Consider the following 19,918-nt stretch of genomic DNA (forward strand, 5'->3'; position numbering starts at 1 on the left):
CTTTCTGTTCTTTTCATTTAAACCAGTTTTTTTGATGGGAAATCTTTATGATTTTGATCAAATGAAAAGACCATTAAGTTCATAGGTTTAAATCTATTCTTACGTGAGAGTAAAACCAATGAAACCCTCGTGTTCGATGACGTGCAGAGAAGTCGGACGCTGTATTTACCGAAGGCACCTGAGAGGTTGCAGAGTATCTTTACACTTTCTGGTGCAAAACCCTCAGCTTGATCTTTTTAAACTCCACTGACCAGAGAGACGTCAGGACCGAACAACGAGTTAACAGACACCGAGATGAACAGGACCACGAGTCCGTGTTTGCCTGGTTGTTAATTCACCTGCCCGAGTGGCCAGAATCAATATTTGACGTACGCTGGCGTCTCAAAGCTTACCTCTCGTCGCCGTGACGCCCAGCAGCTCTGTTTGATCTTCCAGACCACGGCGGCCACCAGGAGCAGGGACAGGAAGCAGCTGTGTACAGACAGGGAGGAGGAGGACATGAGTCAAGAGGAGGAATCCAGCAACCAGGACAACTGGGAGCAACAGGACTATGGCTGTGATTTTCCGGAAAACAGAAATTAATGTTTATTCATATTGCATATTCAGGTATTTTTTTGGTCGGACGGTGTTTGACAGACAAGGTGATTACAGCCAACATCGATCTATTTTTAATGAGCTTCACGTCTGACGCTTGAGGACCAGCGTTCGTTTTCTTTTTTTTTCGTCTTCTAATTAAAAAGTCATAAGCTGCTGCTCCGACATCGCAGGAATCATTTAAGGTCATTTTGACAAGTCACAGCAGTTTCACCTGCATATTAAATAAAACTCACAGGATAGAATCAACACTTACTAAAGATATTAAGACGTTATTACAATATTCTTCAACATGAAACAGTAGCTACAAGTTTGTTCGAAACCAGAAACTGTTGGAGACACGGTACAAAATGTGATCAGATACACAATCAATGCAGCAAACATCTCCACAGTTGTGTAACACAACACACCAGATAAAGAAGTGTTAGATGGTGTGAGACAGAAGAAGCAGCTGTTGAGGGAGGAAGGTGACGATTGTGTTGTGGTTCTCACATCGTTGTTCTGAAACTGTCATGTCAGACGCAGACACGCCCCCTTTGTCCTGCGTCTCACCTGCACGCTCACGACTGTCCCCACTTATATAATCATCATTAATAATAGATCTTAAAGTTTTCTCTACACATCTTAGTTGAACTTTGAATAAATCTGCCATCTCCACTGTAGTCGAAAGAATGGGAACTAGCTTTTGCAGCTGGAGACAGTTTTCCCTTAATATCATAAATAAGTACATGAAGAAGTCACATAGAATTCAGAGATCTACACGATGCATCCTATTGGACTATAGACAGGATCTAAAGCTTAAAGCTGGAGGGTTGAGGATGTTGGAAAATACACAACCGATACAAAGCTACGCCCCGAAAAAACACATGGATGTGCACTGACAACTGCCAGAGGTCGACTTTTCCGTGACTCGCCCAGGCTGCAGAGGTGTGTGTCTCTCCGGCTGAGGATCATGTGCAGTGAGATCATGTTCAGGTGCACGCAGGTCGGGCGGGAGCCGGAGAAACACGAGTTCATTACAGGCCTGAGAGGGCCAGAGACACAGGCTCCCTTTCCACTGAGGACTGTATACGTCGTTGGGTTTTGGGACGTGAAGAGGATTTCAACAAATACGATAAAAAGGTGAAAAGAGGCAAATTACCAACCCTCACTTTAACTAGACTGCAAAAATTGTTTATGCAATTTAAGCAACCAACACTCAAGACTTATGCTTGTGTAGATTAACCAATAATTGTGATATTGGTATTTGTCCGACGTTGCTTCTCACTTTCCACGAGCAACTCAGAGGTTCAAACTGTTTCCTGTCTCAGCTTTAGATGCTTTCACCGACATATTTATTAGGTATATTTCTGGATGTTGTTGTTTCTGGTACAGTTTGACACTTTTGACATTACGTTGTCACTGGTGTTTGTCGTCTTGATTTATATATTTCCTACACTTTCTTCCCTCCGCTGGATTTTGTCGCTCTGTGGGAATTGTTATATATCCATTTTCAGCGTTTTCCACTTTTGAGCAAATAAAATATACAAGATATCAAACCCGGAGTGTTCTTTGCACTCTTCACAGAATCGCCTTGAGGGATGACATGTCTTGGAGAGGTTGTTTGCTAGTGTCACAGTGTGTGTGAGTACGTGTGTGTGTGTATGTGTGTGAGAGTGAGTCTCTGGAGTGTGAGAGTTTTCCAGGGCTCACTTCACTTCCCCTGACTGCTTTCACACTTGCACTTCGGAAGCTGTGTCGAAGACAGAAAAGAAAACTGCAAAAATAAAAACAAAGAAAGAAGAGTGTGTGTGTGTGTGTGTGTGTGTGTGTGTGTGTGTGTGCGCGCGCACAAATACATCAGAGACAACATCTCCTGCGATCTCGACTTCATTCCCTGACTGTCACGCCTTTCGCTGATTTCCTGTCAGCGTTCCTGTCGCTGTCTGGCCCCGGTCCCCCCCCTGCCCCCCCCCCCCCCCCCCTACCCCCCCTTGTATTTCAGCTCCCATCAGGTTTGGCAAGTGGCTGCTGATGAGCAAAGTATCAGCAGCATGATGGAAAAATGCCTCAGGACCAGTGATCCAAACATCAATTCCAGCAAAACCATCAAGTTAGAAAACTGAAACTTGCACATTTGAAGTTGTGTTGTCAGTTTTGAAGTGTCTGCATAAAACACAAAGTTGCCTCCAAAACTAGACAACAAACTTATGTCACAATAAGACTATATTCATTATTGATGCAGGTCTTAGGGGTTTAAGGGTTAGTGGGGAAACTCGATTTCAGAGTCAAGTGCCAAGATGGTTACTTAAGACGAATCCATCCAATCACAACCTGAAAGTTTCCGTCGTTTCTTTGCTTTTAAAGAACTACTGTATTAATATGGACGATAGTGAGGCTTTTAATTTCTATTCTAAAATCTCTTAGCGTTTGAAATTCCCTCTTTTTAACTTTCAATTATAGCTGTTGCATCAGAGTTAGATTGAGTGTTTGTTATATAAAATGTTACGTGTACTCGATTGATTTGACTTGTTGGTGCTGTCTAATGAGCTAAAGGTTTCATGTCATCAACAGAGAAACCTTACTGGCAGAACAAAGTACAGTCATTTTCATTGTTTATGGTAATTTGTAGATTAAATCCTGATCTAAGTGACAGTTTCCACTCGTGTGCTGCATGTCACCACCTGCAGAGACCGCTGGGTCTAATCGTTTTCTCTCTGATTGACTTCTGTGACCGTTCACCCACTCAGAGGCAAACTGTCGGCTTTGTGTTTCCAAAAAATCACTTTCTCCTTCATTGTGTGAGCTCGACTTTTCGTTAATTTTATTCAAGATCACAGGAACAATGCATGTTTACTCTCTTTCAGGAGGTGAGACGTGGTTTTAATTAGAAACTCCACGTTGAAGCCTAATTCCGGTGAGACGACCCCCCCCCCCCCCCCTTACAGAGGTTTCTCCAAAGTTTCACCACTTTTCTTCAATCTCCGTTTTAATACGGGCTGCGACCCGCTCTGATCTTTATTCATGGCTCGCACGCCGCTCCGCCCCCCCCCCCCCCCCTCTCACCCCGTGTGACTCCTTCAAGTGCCATCCATTCACAAGTCCCTTATCTCGCCCGGCTGAAGAGGAACTCCTAAGCGATGCATCCGTTCAGCCGTCGTATTGATCTGGCTTGCCCGCTCGCTGCTTAAAGAGCGACTCAGCGCTGATGAATGAGACTCGTGAAGAGATATCAGCCGAGCGTCAAAAGGAGAGAGAGAGAGACGCAGGACGGGAGGAGGAGCTAAGACAATGGCACCTTTTTTCACGGCTTGTTAAAGGTGGTGAATTTCACTCCTCTATTCCGTTTCTCGCCATTCTGTGTGAAAAAGGTAGAAACATCAATGGAGAACATTGTTTTTGGCCTTTGAGGCGGAAGTGGACGTGACCACAGAGCTGGATCGATGTCTGTGTAAAGGGGGGGGGGGGGTGGAAAGTGCGAGACAGATGCCAACGCTGTTGTTTTACACGTCATGCCTCTGGTTTCAGAACGTCGACATGCTACGTGAAGTCAACCGTGACGGCGGCGACTGATGACTCAGCAGAAAAGACGGGTCTTCTAAAGGGCAACATGGAGGGAGCCGTTTAGAACAGAGAGACACAGAGAGAGACGTGGACGGTGATGGTGAGAGACGGAGAGAGAGATAAAGACAGGAAGAGGAAATGAGATCGTGGAAGCTGGAGTCAGAACGGGCGGCCGAGATGAAGACGGAGAGCGGAAGACAAAGAGGAGACGACGCAGATGGAAGCCGACGGAGCGGCGAGCTTCACTTGATCTCAACCTCCACAAGGGAAACTGGCCCAGTTACTCCCCCCCCCTCCCCCTCCACCACCACCACCACCGCTCTATCACATCTGCAGCTCTCACAGAACAGAAAGAGAGCAGCCACCAGCAGATGCTGCTTCGCCACAAACACCTGCAACAATCCCACCTCCCTTTCGTTTGAAGAGCCGTTGCCACGCCGACAGAAAGTCAAGTAGCGCACTGATACGACCGCGAGTGATAAACGTTCCCGACGCCACGTTTGAGTGGGAGATCAATCAATCAAATTTTATTTGTATAGCCCATATTCACAAATCACAATTTGTCTCATAGGGCTTTAACATTGTGAGACATCCTCTGTTCTTAACCCTCAGCAGGAGTATGGAGGATGAGAAGAGGAGATGGGAGGAGTTAAAAGTTAAAAGAAGAACAACGAGGAACTGACTCGCACATCAGCTGGAGACGCTGGAGCGAAGAGTTCACAGGACATGGATCAGATCCGTTTGCAGTCACTGTAATTATGTGTTTATTCGAAGGTCCTGTTCAGACCTGGAGTTACAATCTGTCCCGAGAGATCTGATCACAAATGTTCAGCTCCCAGTTTGTCTCTTCTCACTTAATATTCAAATGCTAACCAGAAGGTCGGCAGTTCGATCCCAGTCTCAGTCCCAGTGTCCCTGGGCATGACACTGAACATTGAAAAGAAACTTAACAGGATTTATTTACAGTCCATTTGTTGCCAACCGGTGAAAATGTTAAAAATGCCTGTAAGTTATTTGACTGTAGAGATCCATGCAGCTTCATGCAGCCTGCAGGGCATCAGCAGCCAACGCTCGCTGTGAACACATCCATCTCCATCTAAGTCCAGCCTGTAATTGAGCACATTCTGGTATTTCATGCTTCTTTTTAAACCAGGACTGAGGAAAAAGCTAACAATTCGACCAATAGTGTCCAGATGCCATTTTCAAATGCATTTGTTATGAAAGAGCCCGAAGGTCCATGTGGTGTGTGTGGATGCTGAGAGAAAAGGAGCCTTCTTTCAGACACCTCCATCTTGTTTGTGAGGTCGCTTTGAGGGGTTCCTGTTGAAAACCTCAGAAAGGCTCTGGTGTCTTCACTGTGTTGAGCAGCCAACCACATGGAGCAGGACTCGTCGCCCTGGTAACCAAGGAAGAGGAGACGCTCGTGCTGTAAGATTTGTCTGACAGACGCTTTCACGACAAAGATAGAAAAGCCAGCTGGTGGGAGCGAAGTCTGTCGGACACCGAACGTTGTTGTGAGTGTTGTTCTTTTCGTTTGTCGTCATAGAAACAAAACCCACGCGCAGGACTTTATATTTTTTTTGTGTCTTTCCTTTGGATGAAGCTTTGCCCGACATCTTGCCGGTGCTTCTGTCGAATGAAAACACCATATGGGCGCTGAGGCGAGAATCTTAATACCAAAATCAACTTTGTTAAAAAAAAAAACGTTATCATTCCGTCGTCTCCGATATCTTGTCATGAATCTCAATCCTGATTGGATCCTATTCTGTAAAAACCAGGCAAGTCCAAAGGTAATACGGATCCAAATCAGGAGATTCACTCACTGTGCCTCTGATGACGGTTTTATATTCGTATACACAAAATTTGTCATGAATGTCATTACTACTATGATTGAAATGGGACCCTGCTTACATGCAGCAATGTGTCCCCAATTTAATGCTCTTCTGAACAACGGATAAATAATGTTTCTGCAATGTCTGATATGAATCTGAGACGGGAAACATCTGTACTTTCTCTGCTGTGCAAGGAACTTTGTACAGTAGTGACAGATGCAGAAATGCAACTCTGTCTAAATAACTAAACTAAATAAATAAGGCCAAAAACTATCATGTTCATGGACTGTAAAATAAAGATGGACGACATGACAGCTGTCCACCACAGGGTTCTTCTGTCCGGGGTTAAACAGAAACAACACGAGAAGCTGCAGCGGCTGAAGTTGTGTTTTCAGAGAGGAGAAGAAAACACAACTTTTAAGCTTTGGCCTTGTTAACACTTACTATAGAGTTCTACATCTGCTCTTCGCTGGCAGATGGTGAAGCTGAAAAGTCTCTAAGGTCGAAGGAAGTACGAGACGTAAAGGTAAATCTGATCTGAACCAGTCATAAACAGAATGTGAATAAAATCTATAACCAAGGGAAAAGTGACGGATCTAATTTCAGATGAGACTTTTCGACAGTTGAACTATTCACTAGAAATGATTTATACTATTCTTTCTTTATAACATGAGAAGAAAACGTTTCATTCTAGTTCCCAGAAGTGGTTTCACATTCAGGATGCCCGCTGGAGTTCTTATTGTAAACAATCACAGTTAGGAGGAGGACTTCAGGAGGAGGAGAGTTTCCTCGAGGCCAAACAAACACTGGAAGCTGCTCCTGCAACACAAAGTTCCTTTTGAAGCTTTTCAAATCTGCGATGTTTACTTTAGCTGCTGCTGCTGCTGCTCAGTTTATCGCCACCAACTGCTCCTCCCTCTGCAGTGGCCACAAACAAATATAGATATATATATATATCCAACATGGATGATATCAGCTCATCCATCTACGTAGCTTAAAAATCATAACTAACTTAATTTGTTCCATCGAAGATGAGTATTAAACTAAATAAATGATTTCATTGAAGAGGCATTGGAAATGTGAAGTGACTAATCTGTTGTGAGGAATGTGTGCTGTGCTCGGTTCCATGTTTGTGACTGTATTTTATTTTACTTATATATATATATATATTTAATTTTTAGTATTAATTTAGTTTAAACTAAATTAGTATTTTCATTGTAAAGTTTATGTTGTAATCATATCTTAGCAATTGTTGTGATATTTGTATTATGTATTGTCATTTTATGCTGCTATATGTTCAGGTTGGGGAAGGTTCTTGTATGTATGTAAATTTATGTAAATGTATAAAACTGTATAAAACCAATAAATATAAAAAAAAAAAAAAATGATTTCATAATTTGGTTTTCTTGCTATGGTTTGATTCTTTAACTATGAATCCAGAAACCCATCTTTAGTTTGAGCTGCTCACTCTTCCCCGGTGCATCACATGTCCCGCGTATGACAAAGCAACTGAAGATGAGCCAATGAAACATTTATGAACAGTGTCCGAACTCGCAGGTTTATAAATAAATCTGTTTGCTTCCGTGTCCGTCCGGAGTGTGGGAGCAGCGCTGGAGTGAGAGAGTGAGAGAGTGAGAGAGTGTTCTGTCCACGAGGAGCCGAGCTCTCACGTGTCTCCGGCCGACCGACAGCAGAACAACAGCCACAGGGCAAACGCCACCGGACCTCAGCCAGATGAATACCAAGCCCACCGCCGCCCCCCCCGCCCGCCGCTGGCTGCTACTCCGCCGTGAGAAATTAAAAACTCACTCAGCAGCCAAGTGCCATTCCATTTTTCACAGTGGCTGATAAGTTTGTCTGGTGAATCACTCACTAACTGGTAGGTTCCACTCTGTCATTAAACCCTGCAGCAGCGTGGGTGGTGGTAAACCTCACAGAAGTCTGACCCACATGAAAGAGAAGCTCAAATAAATGTAAATTTCTATAAACTATTATTAAAAACTTGCTTCTCTCTCAACAGGAAAGTGTGAATAGATTCTCTGTTTGCTTTTGAAGCCTCTTAACTGCAGACTGGCAGGTTTGCAGTGAAGAAAGAAGAAGATCCTGTCGACTTTAAAATGTTTTCTTTGAAACCGACTTGTTCTGATCACTCCTCGGGACAATTCATAGATTCCAAGGTAATCCAACTTTCCATTGACAGTTATCATTGACCCTCTGACAACTTGTTGAGATGAGGAGCAACAACTTAAACCTGCAGCTCTTTTACTTTGAAGCACTTTGAAGCACTTTTCACTGGAAGTTCAACTAAATAGTCGTTAATCAGTGATAATATTTGAGAAGACGTACAATCAATCTCAAGATGCTTTTATTTTTTGTATGTTTTGCCTATGATGGTATTTCATTTCATACCTGTGCATACTTTTGGTTGCTTTTCTCATCCATGTCTACAGCGAAGCAGTTTGAGATGTCTTGATAAGCGACATAAAAATGATATTGTTATACACTTGGTACACCAATTCTCACACTGCAGCTGCAATGAAACTATTCACCAGTAGGAGGACCGGTAACATGATTAATGTTTGTTGGGAGAACGCTGCCTCGTCTTAGATGTAATCTCTGGAAAGAAGAAGAAGCAGCAGTGACAAAACGTAACGATTAAACAAAAGCTGCAGCTCTCTGACCTCGATCTGACCCGGAATACAAAGAACTACAAAAAAGGAAGGGCTCTGCTAATCAGCCACGAGGAGTCCAGAGGCAACGTATTGTTTCCAGTGAACATTTGATTCTGCTTGTACAGAAACTTACAGTGGCCTGGAAGCTCAAGTTATGGGCGAGAGAGCGAGAGAGAGAGAGCGAGAGAGAGCTGATCAGATTGCGAATGAAAAACTCAGCCTCCCTCTCGGGACTTCCCCCCCCCCAGGAGTGCGTCATGGCCCTGTTCACCTCCCTGGTCTCTCCTCCCGTCTCATTACAGGTGAGGAAGAGGAGGAGGAGGAGGAGGAGGAGCAGCGAGTGGACGCACGCAGTCGAACCGACTGATCCGACTCATTCATTATTAACCGGACGCAGCGCTCAGCTCCTCGTGGGCCTATCAGGGAGGAGAGGTAGCCGCGAGGCACATCTTGCACTCTCGCTATCCGTTCCATCTTCCACTTGTATCTCTCGCCGAGGCTCCTCGCTGATGACCTGACAATGAGGTCAGATACCAAGATGGAGTGCTAAAGGAGGCGCGAGCGGGGAGGAGGAGAAGAAGAAGAGAGGATTAAAAGGGGAGACGGAGCGAGAGGCAAGGGAGAAGGGGTTAAGAGCGAGGGAGGAGGAGGCCGGGGAGGAGGGTGGAAGGAGAAGAGATAAGATGGAGATGAAGAAAAAGAGCGAGAGAGGAAGAATAAATGAGAAAATGGATATAGGCTGGGCTACAGATGGAGCGAGTGAGAGGAGGCAGAGATTTTAATATTATTATATTATACACTGTTCACTGTCTTGCTTTTTGCATGGGGCATTGTGCATTTCACCTTTTACTTCACTTTTTATATCTTTTAGCTTTCATATATTTTTATATAGATATGTTTATGTCTAAATAAATGCTACCTTGTATAAATATTAGAAAAAGTGAGTAAATAAGAAGTAAATAGTGAGTAAATATATATTGTTTATTACTATTACTATTGTTTTTCTTATGTGTGGTGTATTTATTGTGTTTTTATGTTTCTATGTTCATTGTATGCACCAATAACCAAAGCAAATTCCAGGTTGGTGTAAACCTACTTGGCAATAAAATAACTTCTGATTCTGATTCTGATTCACGGAGGAAGAGACAGAATCACAAAGCTGGAGAAACGAGCAGATTCTGGCACAGCACCTGCGGCAGCCCCTGCTGAGTGCCCAGGGAAACCCCTGAGGACCGGCAGGGCTCGAATGTGTGTCGAGTATCGCTCTGCCGCTCCCCCTCCTCACTCAGGTGTCTCAGGGGGGGGAATAGAGAGAGAGAGAGAGAGAGAGAGAGAGGGAGAAACCGAGAGAGGGTCTGCTGTCAGTCAACGGCACGAGGAGCAGGCCGAGGGCAAACGCAGCGTCGAGTGTTTCTGTGCCTTTGAAATGAATCACGGGTGAATTGTGTGTTTGAACACGAGGGAATATTTGAACAAACAGAGGGGGGGGGGAGACAGAGGACAGGGAAGAGAGGAGCTGCAACTTCTGATTCTCTCAAACGGAGGAGTCGGATGTTTCTCTACAGGCTGCGAACAGGAAGATATTTCAGGGTTTATAACTATGAGGGAGATTAAACTTTTCTAATGTTTCAGCCGTGTCCCTTTGTTTGTTTGTTTGTTTGTTTGTTTGTTTGTTTGTTAGCAGGATCTTCTGTCAACCTGATATATCTGTATTTTTCCAGTTTCAAATTTGTCATGTTTAGAAATATCACCATCATCACCATGACAACTCGCTGGCTGTGAATTTTCCTGAGGGACCTGGCAGGAAAAGTTGTAGAAAATGGACTTTGTGTATTTCATCTACAGGCTGTGAACAACAGGAAGATATTATAGGAATTAGAACTATAATGGAGACTGAACCTTTCTAATGTTTCAGCCGTGTCCCTCTGTTTGTTTCTTTGTTTTCGGGAAATGGGTCAAAAAGGAACCTGGACAAATTCCAGTTGTTATCACTAAAAGCTCTCCAACATCTCCTGTCTTCTATGTGAACGCCTCCTCTTTACAAACCTGATAAATCTGTGTTTTCGAAATATCATCCTCACCATTCGCTCGTGTAGTATATATTAGCTAATAACTTTTTTAAACATAGTGGTTATAAACCACGATGACATGTTATCATCTTCGGTGTGTTGATTCTCAAATTCTCACACTCCTTAAACACTATGGAATGTATGCGTTAACTCTCTCCCCCAGAGAATACTTTTGACCTGTACAATGAAGACGCCTCACACTACAAGATACTAAACATGTCCTTATTTAGGCTGAAGACCCTGTTGTGTGATGTCATGTTATCTCTAGGTTTGGGGTCCCACCTCCCACCTATAAAACCTCTTGCCCTGCAGGGAGAAGACAGACTTTCACTATTTGGCCTGGGTGATTTCTCCGAGTCTCTAGAGCTCGTCCTGACCTGTACTACTTTGTGTAATAAACATTATTATACTTGTAAGTACTGGGTCCGCGTTCCTTTCCTTCACCATCAACTTCTACAACAAACATCAACATCTCGGCTAACCAGAATATACTTCACTCGCTGTGAATTTTCCCGAGGGACCTGACAGGAAAAGTTCTTGGAAACATTCAGAGCGATGGACTTTGCGTATTTCACCTACAGCTCCTCTGGAGACTTTCGGGAAAAATGTCTGGACTTCAGTGTTTGTCTGAAAGCAGCTTATGAGCAATTTGGTTTGGATCCAAACACAAAATGCAGGTCTGGTGGATTATAATGGGAGTCTCATAATGAGACTGCTGGGCCTTGGCGTTGGTTCTCGCCCCGAGTGCAGTTATATTAAATTGGATTGAGCTCAGAGGTGGACACAGGACGCTCGGACACTCACAGCTCGCTCATCTTTTCTTTATGTATAAACACGTTTAAGTGACTCGACCTTTCAAAGTTTGGAAGCCTGAGAGCTTCTCACCTGAAGTCACAGCTCTAGATCCTGATCCGTGCTTCAGCGTCCTCTAACCCGGCGTCCTGCTGTCAATCACCCGTCACCTCCCTGTCACCGCTGCTTGACGCTCATGAGGACAGATGTTTGTGTACAAACAGGGAGACGGCACACGTCACGGTCGGGGGGGTCAATGTCACTTTTCTTTTTCAACTCTCCGCGGTGATGGATCTCTTTCTCCTCGATTTAGGCCACGGAGGGAGAAGCTCGGAGCTCGATAATGAATCCGCTAAGACCCAAACACCACCGGGGGGAAATAATTGAGAATGATTCCGTCGTTTGTAAACGGGTTGCAATTTAAACTGACATTTGGAATTGATTTTATTGAGCCGACCCCCTACTCGTGCTCTCATGTGGTGTGAAGCTCTACAGAGGGAGTGGAGGAAAAGACCCCGTCACCGTGTGTGTGTGTATGTGTCTGTGTGTGTGTGTGTGTGTGTGTGTGAAGGACAACCCCACAGCTCAGAGGGCACACAGCTCCACTGAGTGGCCGGCTGCCTCCCATGTTTGAATAAAGTGTTTTTCCCGAGCGCGTGGGTCTGAACCTGCAGATGTGTTCAGGAGGCTGAGCAGCAACATGATGATTCCACAACAGAATTATTTATGTTCTGTTGCAGGCCACTTCCAGATGACGAAATATGCATGAGCTGCCACTTGGTTGTCCTCAGAGCCCCGGGGGCCGCTGTGTGGCCTCGGTAGGTGTGTGTGTCTGTGTGTGTGTGTGTGTCTGTGTGTGTGTGTGTGTCTGTGTGTGTGTGTGTGTGTGTGTGTATCGCTGTGCAAACATATTTCAGAGCGACTGGGCTTTTACTTTTGTCTACGTTGTCGGTGAGGAGCCAAAACATCGCTTTTCAAAATGGCAACAGTTTTCAAAAGACACTAATCCGTGCACTCGAGTAAATTCAACCGGTAAGAACGAGACGGAGGAAAGGGAAACTGCCTGAAACATGTCAGCAAGAAGGAATATTCTTCAATAAGATTGGAGCGATGTCCACTTCATACTAAACCAGTTCTCAAAGGACACGTGGAGCTGATGGTAAAATCTGTTTCTGTGCTTTCACACCGTGTCCATTTGAGGGATTTGACCCACATAACAAAGCCCCTGGAACTTGAAAATAGTGGAAGTAGTTCCTTTAACAATGGTTTATGTAATTGAGGAAGTACGTTTTCCAAATACATATTGTATTCAGGTGGAGGTGGCAGATATCTCAAATGTTGGATGTCTCAACCAGGTCGGGGGGGGGGCAGTTATCTTTGGCTGAATTAACCTTTTAAAATAAACACAAGCTAAAACAATATTAGCTTGTTAATTCGCTCGCTTGCCTGTGGCTGATTTGACCCAAAATGATTTAATTCCTACAACGGCGGAGGTTGTTTATTCGTCTGTTTGTAAAAAAATGACTGAACTTATTGTCGTGAAACTTTGTGGATGTGATTAAAAAAGATCCGATCCTGGAATTCATCTTTTTCTTTCTTCAACACGACACAAAGGTAGTTTCAGTTATTAAATAGATTAGTTAAACTGTTCAGATTTAATCATGTGAGGTTTATATACTGATCAAGTGCTTCCAATAAAAACGATGCTCTCCGTGTCACCTTTGCTCTTTATTCCCCCCCCCGCCCCCCATAATTATAATTTTAGCACCAGTTTCATTAAAGAGATAATGTACAAGGGAGTGGGGGGGGGGGGGGGGGGGGGGCAACTTGCTGTATAACCTGGAGCAAACACCCAGCTGTGAAAATCTATGATGCAACGGCTGCGTCGTTAAACTGAGGGCGAGAGGGGGAGGGGGAGAGGCGGGGGGGTGGGATGAGGATGAGGCTGACACACATGGCTGGGATGCTGACTCATGATATGGGGGGGGGGGTGGTGGTGACACTAATCACTTCTCAGCTCTAACAAGTTAAATGGTTCAAACCAAGGTCAGCGAGCAGAATCCCACCGCTGCTCGCTCTCTGCTGCCCCTGCTGGTGGCTTCTCAGGGTCTTTAACCTTCAGGAGTTTCACAACCTGAAGGTCAAAGAACCTGTGACCTCTCGACTACAATGAGGCAAAAAACAGCTCAAACTTTCCCCTCTGTCTTCCCTCTCATCTGAGCTCAAACTTCTCTTTGTCTCAGGAGAGAAACCCGACTCATCGTGATTGATTCACGTCGTCAGATCTCATCCAGCACCGAGCAGACGTGGCCCAGGGCGGCACAACCTTCTGCTGGCCCGCCTTTTAATGCCTCTGCCCCCCCCCCCCACGTAAATCACATCCTCCTCCGTTCAAACAGGAGCAGAAGGATAAATCACCAATCGTTCTAAATACACCCGGCAAAGTGAGTGAGTTATGATTTTTCAGATTTTAATGATTCATGTCAAAGAGGATGACATTTAAAAAGAAGGTGTTGAACCAGACGGGAGCTGTGTGGAGGTCAGTGGTCGTTAGTGGCTCATAACTCTACTGACAGAGGCTGGATTTCCTCTGAGTGCTTTGAATGAGGCCGACAACACTTCACAGTTCAACAACAAATCCAACAATAAAACCAAATTAACACAGACAAGAGTTCATCCATCGATACAGACCCACTCCTGTCCCCTGTGGATTCAGTTCATCATTTTCAGTTCAAGGACCCCAAACTGATGGAGAGACGGAGCAGGGACCCCCTAGTATATATATATATATATATTGTAAAAAATTGTGTTTTATATTCAACATAGCTACCCTGTTATTGTGCATTCAATACTAAGCTATTCAAATAATACACAGGTTCATATATTCATGTTTTTATTGTGTGTCGCTGAATGAAAAATGACGTCTTCTGCTTCCATTTATCCGTTTGCTATAATATGTCGGATACATGTTAATGTGTATTTAAATACATTTAAATTTATCGAAACAAAACAATTTCGCCACCCCCCTGCAGTACCTCCGCGGACCCCCTGTTAAAGACCTCTGAGTTAGAGAATTTTATCATCTACTAATTCTAGAAGGTCAAGGACGTCCATATTGATACTATATATAATTTTATACAATAATATTGTCTTTTGCACACTCTGTCTACATATTCTTACACTCATAGTATATTATATTATCTATTGTATAGTCAAATACTTATATTTATACCTCTACTATATATCATATCATATTATATCATACTCTTTGTATATATAAGTCTATATACACATATTTATACATGTGTACATGTTATTATTGTTATATTTACTATTATTGTTATTTATACTGTTGCTGCCATTATTACTATATACTGCTATTATATTGGTATAATTACTATCATATATAAATATATACTATGTTATATTATATACTATATATACTGTACTATTTTTATATACTGTCTAACAATAACATTACCATCATATCATCAGTACTATTACCATCATCTTGCCACTGCACCTTATCTACCTATTTATCTTGTGTTTCTGTTTTTATTCTTTCTACCTCAATATTTTTTATTTTATTCTATTGTATTGTATTTTATTGTATTCAAATATACCGGCTGCTATGACGACTTAATTTCCCTTCGGGGATGAATAAATCTATCTATCTATCTATCTATCTATCTATCTATCTATCTATCTATCTATCTATCTATCTATCTATCTATCTATCTATCTATCTATCTATCTATCTATCTATCGTCAAAGCCATTGTCGACTGATTCTCTAGTTTGGGGTTCTGCTCACTGATTGGCTGAACTTTGAAGAGACAGATGACGGAGGCTTCAGGGTTCCGTGGATTTAGCAGCTGAACTACTCCAGGTCACTTCTATAGATCTGTAGAGAGAAGCTGCACCCGGCGTCACCACAGAGGATAAAAACAGCCTCTTCAAAAACCGGCCGGCACTGAACTTATCATTTCAGAGTGTGAGGAAACAGACTCGAGGATGACGAGTGACATTTTGAGGTGCCGAACACTGCCGGCACCGGGGGGTTTACATCCCACTGGGACCACTCCTGCACTCAAAATACACAGCGAGTACTCCTGTAGAATGGAAGTGCCCGACCGAAAGGCCCGGGTTATTTTAATATCAGCCGTCACGAAGCACAGATGTGACACAGAAGAAGTACACTCTCCGAGGAAGCTGAATCTTTTTCTGGGACATGGCGTCTCGGTGCTGTGTCCCGACTGTCAGGAGGTTAAGTCAAGTTTGTCTTTCTAAGTAAACGCCGCAGCAGAGGACGGGTACGTGGTCAGTGTTCAGGAACAACTGCTCAGGAAGTGTCCTCCTTCCGCTGCTTTGATGTGTACATCAGAAAACACAGGTCCCAGAACAAAGACCTGGGAGCAGCTGCAGGTGAGGAGGCGGACACGTCTCAAACACTGACAGTTTTATCACTGCAGAGAAAAGCTTGTGCCTTTCATCTAAATGTTAGTTCCATCAAAACATGACACGTCTCCTGTATTTCCCACGAGGCTCCAACAGAACTCTGAACTATCTGCCCTCGGCTGAAAGGGACATTCAAGTGTTCTTACGTAATTTGGTTCATCATATATTAAAGTATCATTAATTCTCCAAGACGTTCACAGATGTAACCTCTGCAGGGCGAGCATCAGTTTCACATGCACCTTCTGCAAAGCTGCTTCTGAACATCTGCTTCATAAACAGGATCAACTATTAAGAAAATATGAAAAACGTTCCTCTTTTTAAAGGAGAAGTTGGCTTGATGACGTCTGAAGTCAGAATTCAAAATGAGCCACAGCTGCAGAACTATCTCCATGACACACATGTCCCAGAATGCAGCGTTTCAAAAGATGTTTTTCGTGATAGCTCTCTTTATCGTTTGGACTTATTCAGCCAAGAAATTTGTCAATCAGGTCAACATTGACTTCAAAGGGTTCTTTCTTCCACATCAGCCAAGTTTAAGATTAAAAACATGACAGTTTGAGCAGAAATAAATAAATAAGTAGAAGAATGTACATTCAGTGCATTTCCAAAAGTGTTTTTTAGGAAGTTTCATAAGGCCTTTTTTTTTTTTTTCCAGGCCTGGAGGAAAACTTTCAATTTGCTTCGACGCTCGAGAACCGCTCTGCACGTCTCCTCCCGGGTTGGATGTGGGAAAAAAAAAGTGTGAATTCCACGTGCGTCTGAGGTGAGAAAGTGCTGCATTGCTGGATGTGAATATGTTAATGCCTCTGTTTGCTGTGAAAGCTGATGTTTAATGCGTCATTTATTGCATTGTGGCTGGAAAAAACTCATGTGGGGGGATATCAGTGCTGGTGCTGCAGATAACGGGAAGGCACCACCTTCATCCGTCCCCACAGGGAACATGGCACAGGGAGAGGAGGAAGAGAGAGCGAGGGAGAGCGAGATTAAGACACAGGGAAAGTCGGAGAGAAGAAGAGCAAACAGTTTTTCGCATTAATTAGCATCCCTCTCCTCCTCCGCAACACAAACAATGCAGCTCCCAAAGAGCCGGAGGCAAACAGGGAGGAGCCTGCGAGCTTCAGGTCCCGACTCATCGGAGCAGGAATCAGAGGAGCTCACATCAGAAAGGGACTGAGCTGTGGGATTAAGAGCAAGTCACAGAAAACAAGGGAGGGAGGGAGGGAGGGGAAGGAGCGAGGGAGCGAGAGGGAGGGGAGCGAGGGACAGAAAGTCGGAGGGAGGAAAAAAACTAAACAGAGGGAGGGAGATGAAAGAGGAACGATAGGATGAGAGCACAAGAGGGAGAGGGAGAGAGGGAGAGAGGGAGCAAAAGCAGGGGATGGAAGGAATAAAGGGAAATGATGAGTGAAAGAGGGACAGCGAAGGAGGTGCAGGAAGGTGATAAACAACAGAAGGAGATGAAGGAGGAAGGAAACAGTGGATGAAGCAGCCGACAGAGAGACAGAGAGAGAGAGAGAGGTGGTTTGCTCCGTGTGTGGATTCGGTGATTCTGACTTCCTGCTCTGAACGCTGACACGTAAACATCCAAACGCTGACGCATGTGAATAAACATACGAGCATCGACTGCAGGGTCGGCATTTGTATGCACAGGTGGGGGGGGGGGCGAGGGTGGATAACAGCACAACTGCTTTTAATGCTGAATCCAAACCAAAAATAATCCGCAGTCAGGAAGGTGATGCTGAAAAGCTCCTGTTACCGAGCAGCACCGCATCGGCAAAAGACCGGTGACCGAACAATACAAGAGAGAGAGAGAAACCTTCAGAATCAGCAGCTCCTCCTCTACACGGCTGCAGGATCAATGGGAAGCAACACAACCTGGAAGAGCCCGGCAATTTATTTCAGAGGGGAAATGCAGACACACAAACACGGGAGGATCCTCAGGAGGAATCAACACACACATCTGCACTCGAGCATGCAAGGGACACGCGTGTGTACTCAATTCTTTTGGTCCTGCTCATTTTTCCCCCCCAATCGATAACACATTACTGCCGTTCCTGAAGGAGTGAGACACAGGCGGGGGGGCGGCGGGGGGGGCAGGGGGGGGGGGGGATTCATCACCGCTCAGCGTCCGTCACAAACCCCGGCGCCGCCGCCGCCACGCTGCTCTGCCAATGATTTATTTTTAAAAATTCCAGCTCAGATCCAAAAAAGCCGATTCCACCCAAGTTTTATATTTATCCGAATGTGTCAGAAGCGAATGTGTGCGATCGCATTTCTCCTCCGTGCCGTCAACGTGTCATCATCACTTTAACACGGGAGGAAAACACCGGGAGAGAGAGCTGCTGGCGTCGGAGTGAGGCGGCGGCCATGTTGTCTGACAGAACGCCGAAACTGGATCCAGCCACAAAGACGCAGATTAGGTTTTGATGTTTTCAAATGGTGCCAGTGTTTGTGTTTTTTTAAACATCACACGTACCGAACAGACTTGTATGACATCGAAGCTGCTCCAGAAATATTTCTATACCAAGAAAGGACGATTCTGTTCGAGCTGACTCAGCAGTTTCCTTCAGCTCGGGGACGTTTTTAGTATTTTCAGCTCATTGTTTTGGTTTTGCGGAAGTTTAAACGTTTTCCGTGCGAAAACATCAACATCTTCATTTTGAAATTGCTTTTTATAACAAAAAAAAATCCAATTCTACAATCCACCGGTTGGTTACTTAGAGAAAATACTAGGAATAAGAAACAACAGTGAACAGTGAGACGGAAAGAGCCACTTTGACTGGGTCCTGGTTTCTTAATGTCTCGGTTTCTTCTCTTCCATACAACAACTTTTTGAGATTGAGTTTTCAATCTCAAGCTGAGGCCGGCAGCATTTACAGATTTCTCCAGTGTCGGTGTGGAGGACAAAGAAGAAAATATAGCAACAGGGATGAGTTTTCAGAGTAAAAGGTTGTCGTGTGGATGGAGCCTCGTTCTCATTAGTGTTGATAACCTCAGTGTTTGTGACTTGCTGGTGAACTTTCCTCCCTGGTGTTAACGTCTGTCCCGAGAGATTCAATCACACGTGGACAGAGATTAGAATGTCTCCTGAATGTGTCTCCTGTCTGATCACATCTTATTTCCCCACTTGCAAAGAAATACAGACGTAATTTCTGTTCACAAGGGCCAAATTATGTTTTTAGGCAATTCCATCACACACACGTCTTTGTGCGTGAGAGAGGTTTACAATGCTGCAAGATTTTACTCAATTTAAAAAAATCAATATGTGGTATTCCATGTTAATATCGTGGAGGAGGATAAATCAATGTGTTTAATGGGAAACTGGGACAGAAATATGTTTGAACTGGAGGAGTTGGTCCTTTAATATGTGGCCCAGGACACATCTGCATTCACACAGCTAAAACAGCTCTGGTCCCTGGATTATGGTTCTGAGTGATGAGATGCAAAATAAGTCATTATCCTGCTGTATTCTCACATGTGCTCATTTTGACATGTGGACATTCCACCAGGGGGCTGGTAGGAACCTGTCAGGAACGTGTTGGGAGTTCGGTGCACCGCTGAAGGAAACGTAATGGAAACAGCTCGTCTGGTTTGACAAATCCTCCGTCTCAGTGAGTCACGGCTTCTTCAGGTGGGTTGTTCTGTGGTAGATAATGTCGCTCTGTGTCTTCTGTGTGTGAAACTAGTCGTAAAAAACCATATATCGCTCGTGCACTCGATGTCAGGACTGTGTGTGTGTGTGTGTCCTGCTCCGGCTCTGTGCAAAAGATAATTGACACAAATCATGTGCTGCTGAATCTAATTTCCACGTTTCCAGGAGACACTCAGCTCCTTTTCTGCGGGTTGACAGCAGAGATAACACAAGGAGGAACGAATTGAGTGGGTATGTGCTGGTGTGTGCATGACGAGAGTAAATAAAAGAAAAAAGGAGTGCATGTGTGTGCATTTGTCTGTTTGTG

General features: G+C 44.2%; 1 protein-coding gene across 1 annotated transcript in view; it reads right to left on the reverse strand.

Annotated features, from left to right (window-relative positions):
* Positions 1–19,918, reverse strand: part of atrn (attractin) — a 122,017-nt gene that overhangs the window by 43,166 nt on the left and 58,933 nt on the right. Inside the window, exon 26 of the mRNA XM_061082527.1 lies at positions 393–471. Coding sequence (XP_060938510.1) covers positions 393–471 — 79 coding nt within the window. The remainder of the gene's footprint in view (positions 1–392; positions 472–19,918) is intronic.

Source organism: Limanda limanda, chromosome 12 (assembly GCF_963576545.1).
Source record: "Limanda limanda chromosome 12, fLimLim1.1, whole genome shotgun sequence".
Lineage (NCBI taxonomy): Eukaryota > Metazoa > Chordata > Actinopteri > Pleuronectiformes > Pleuronectidae > Limanda > Limanda limanda.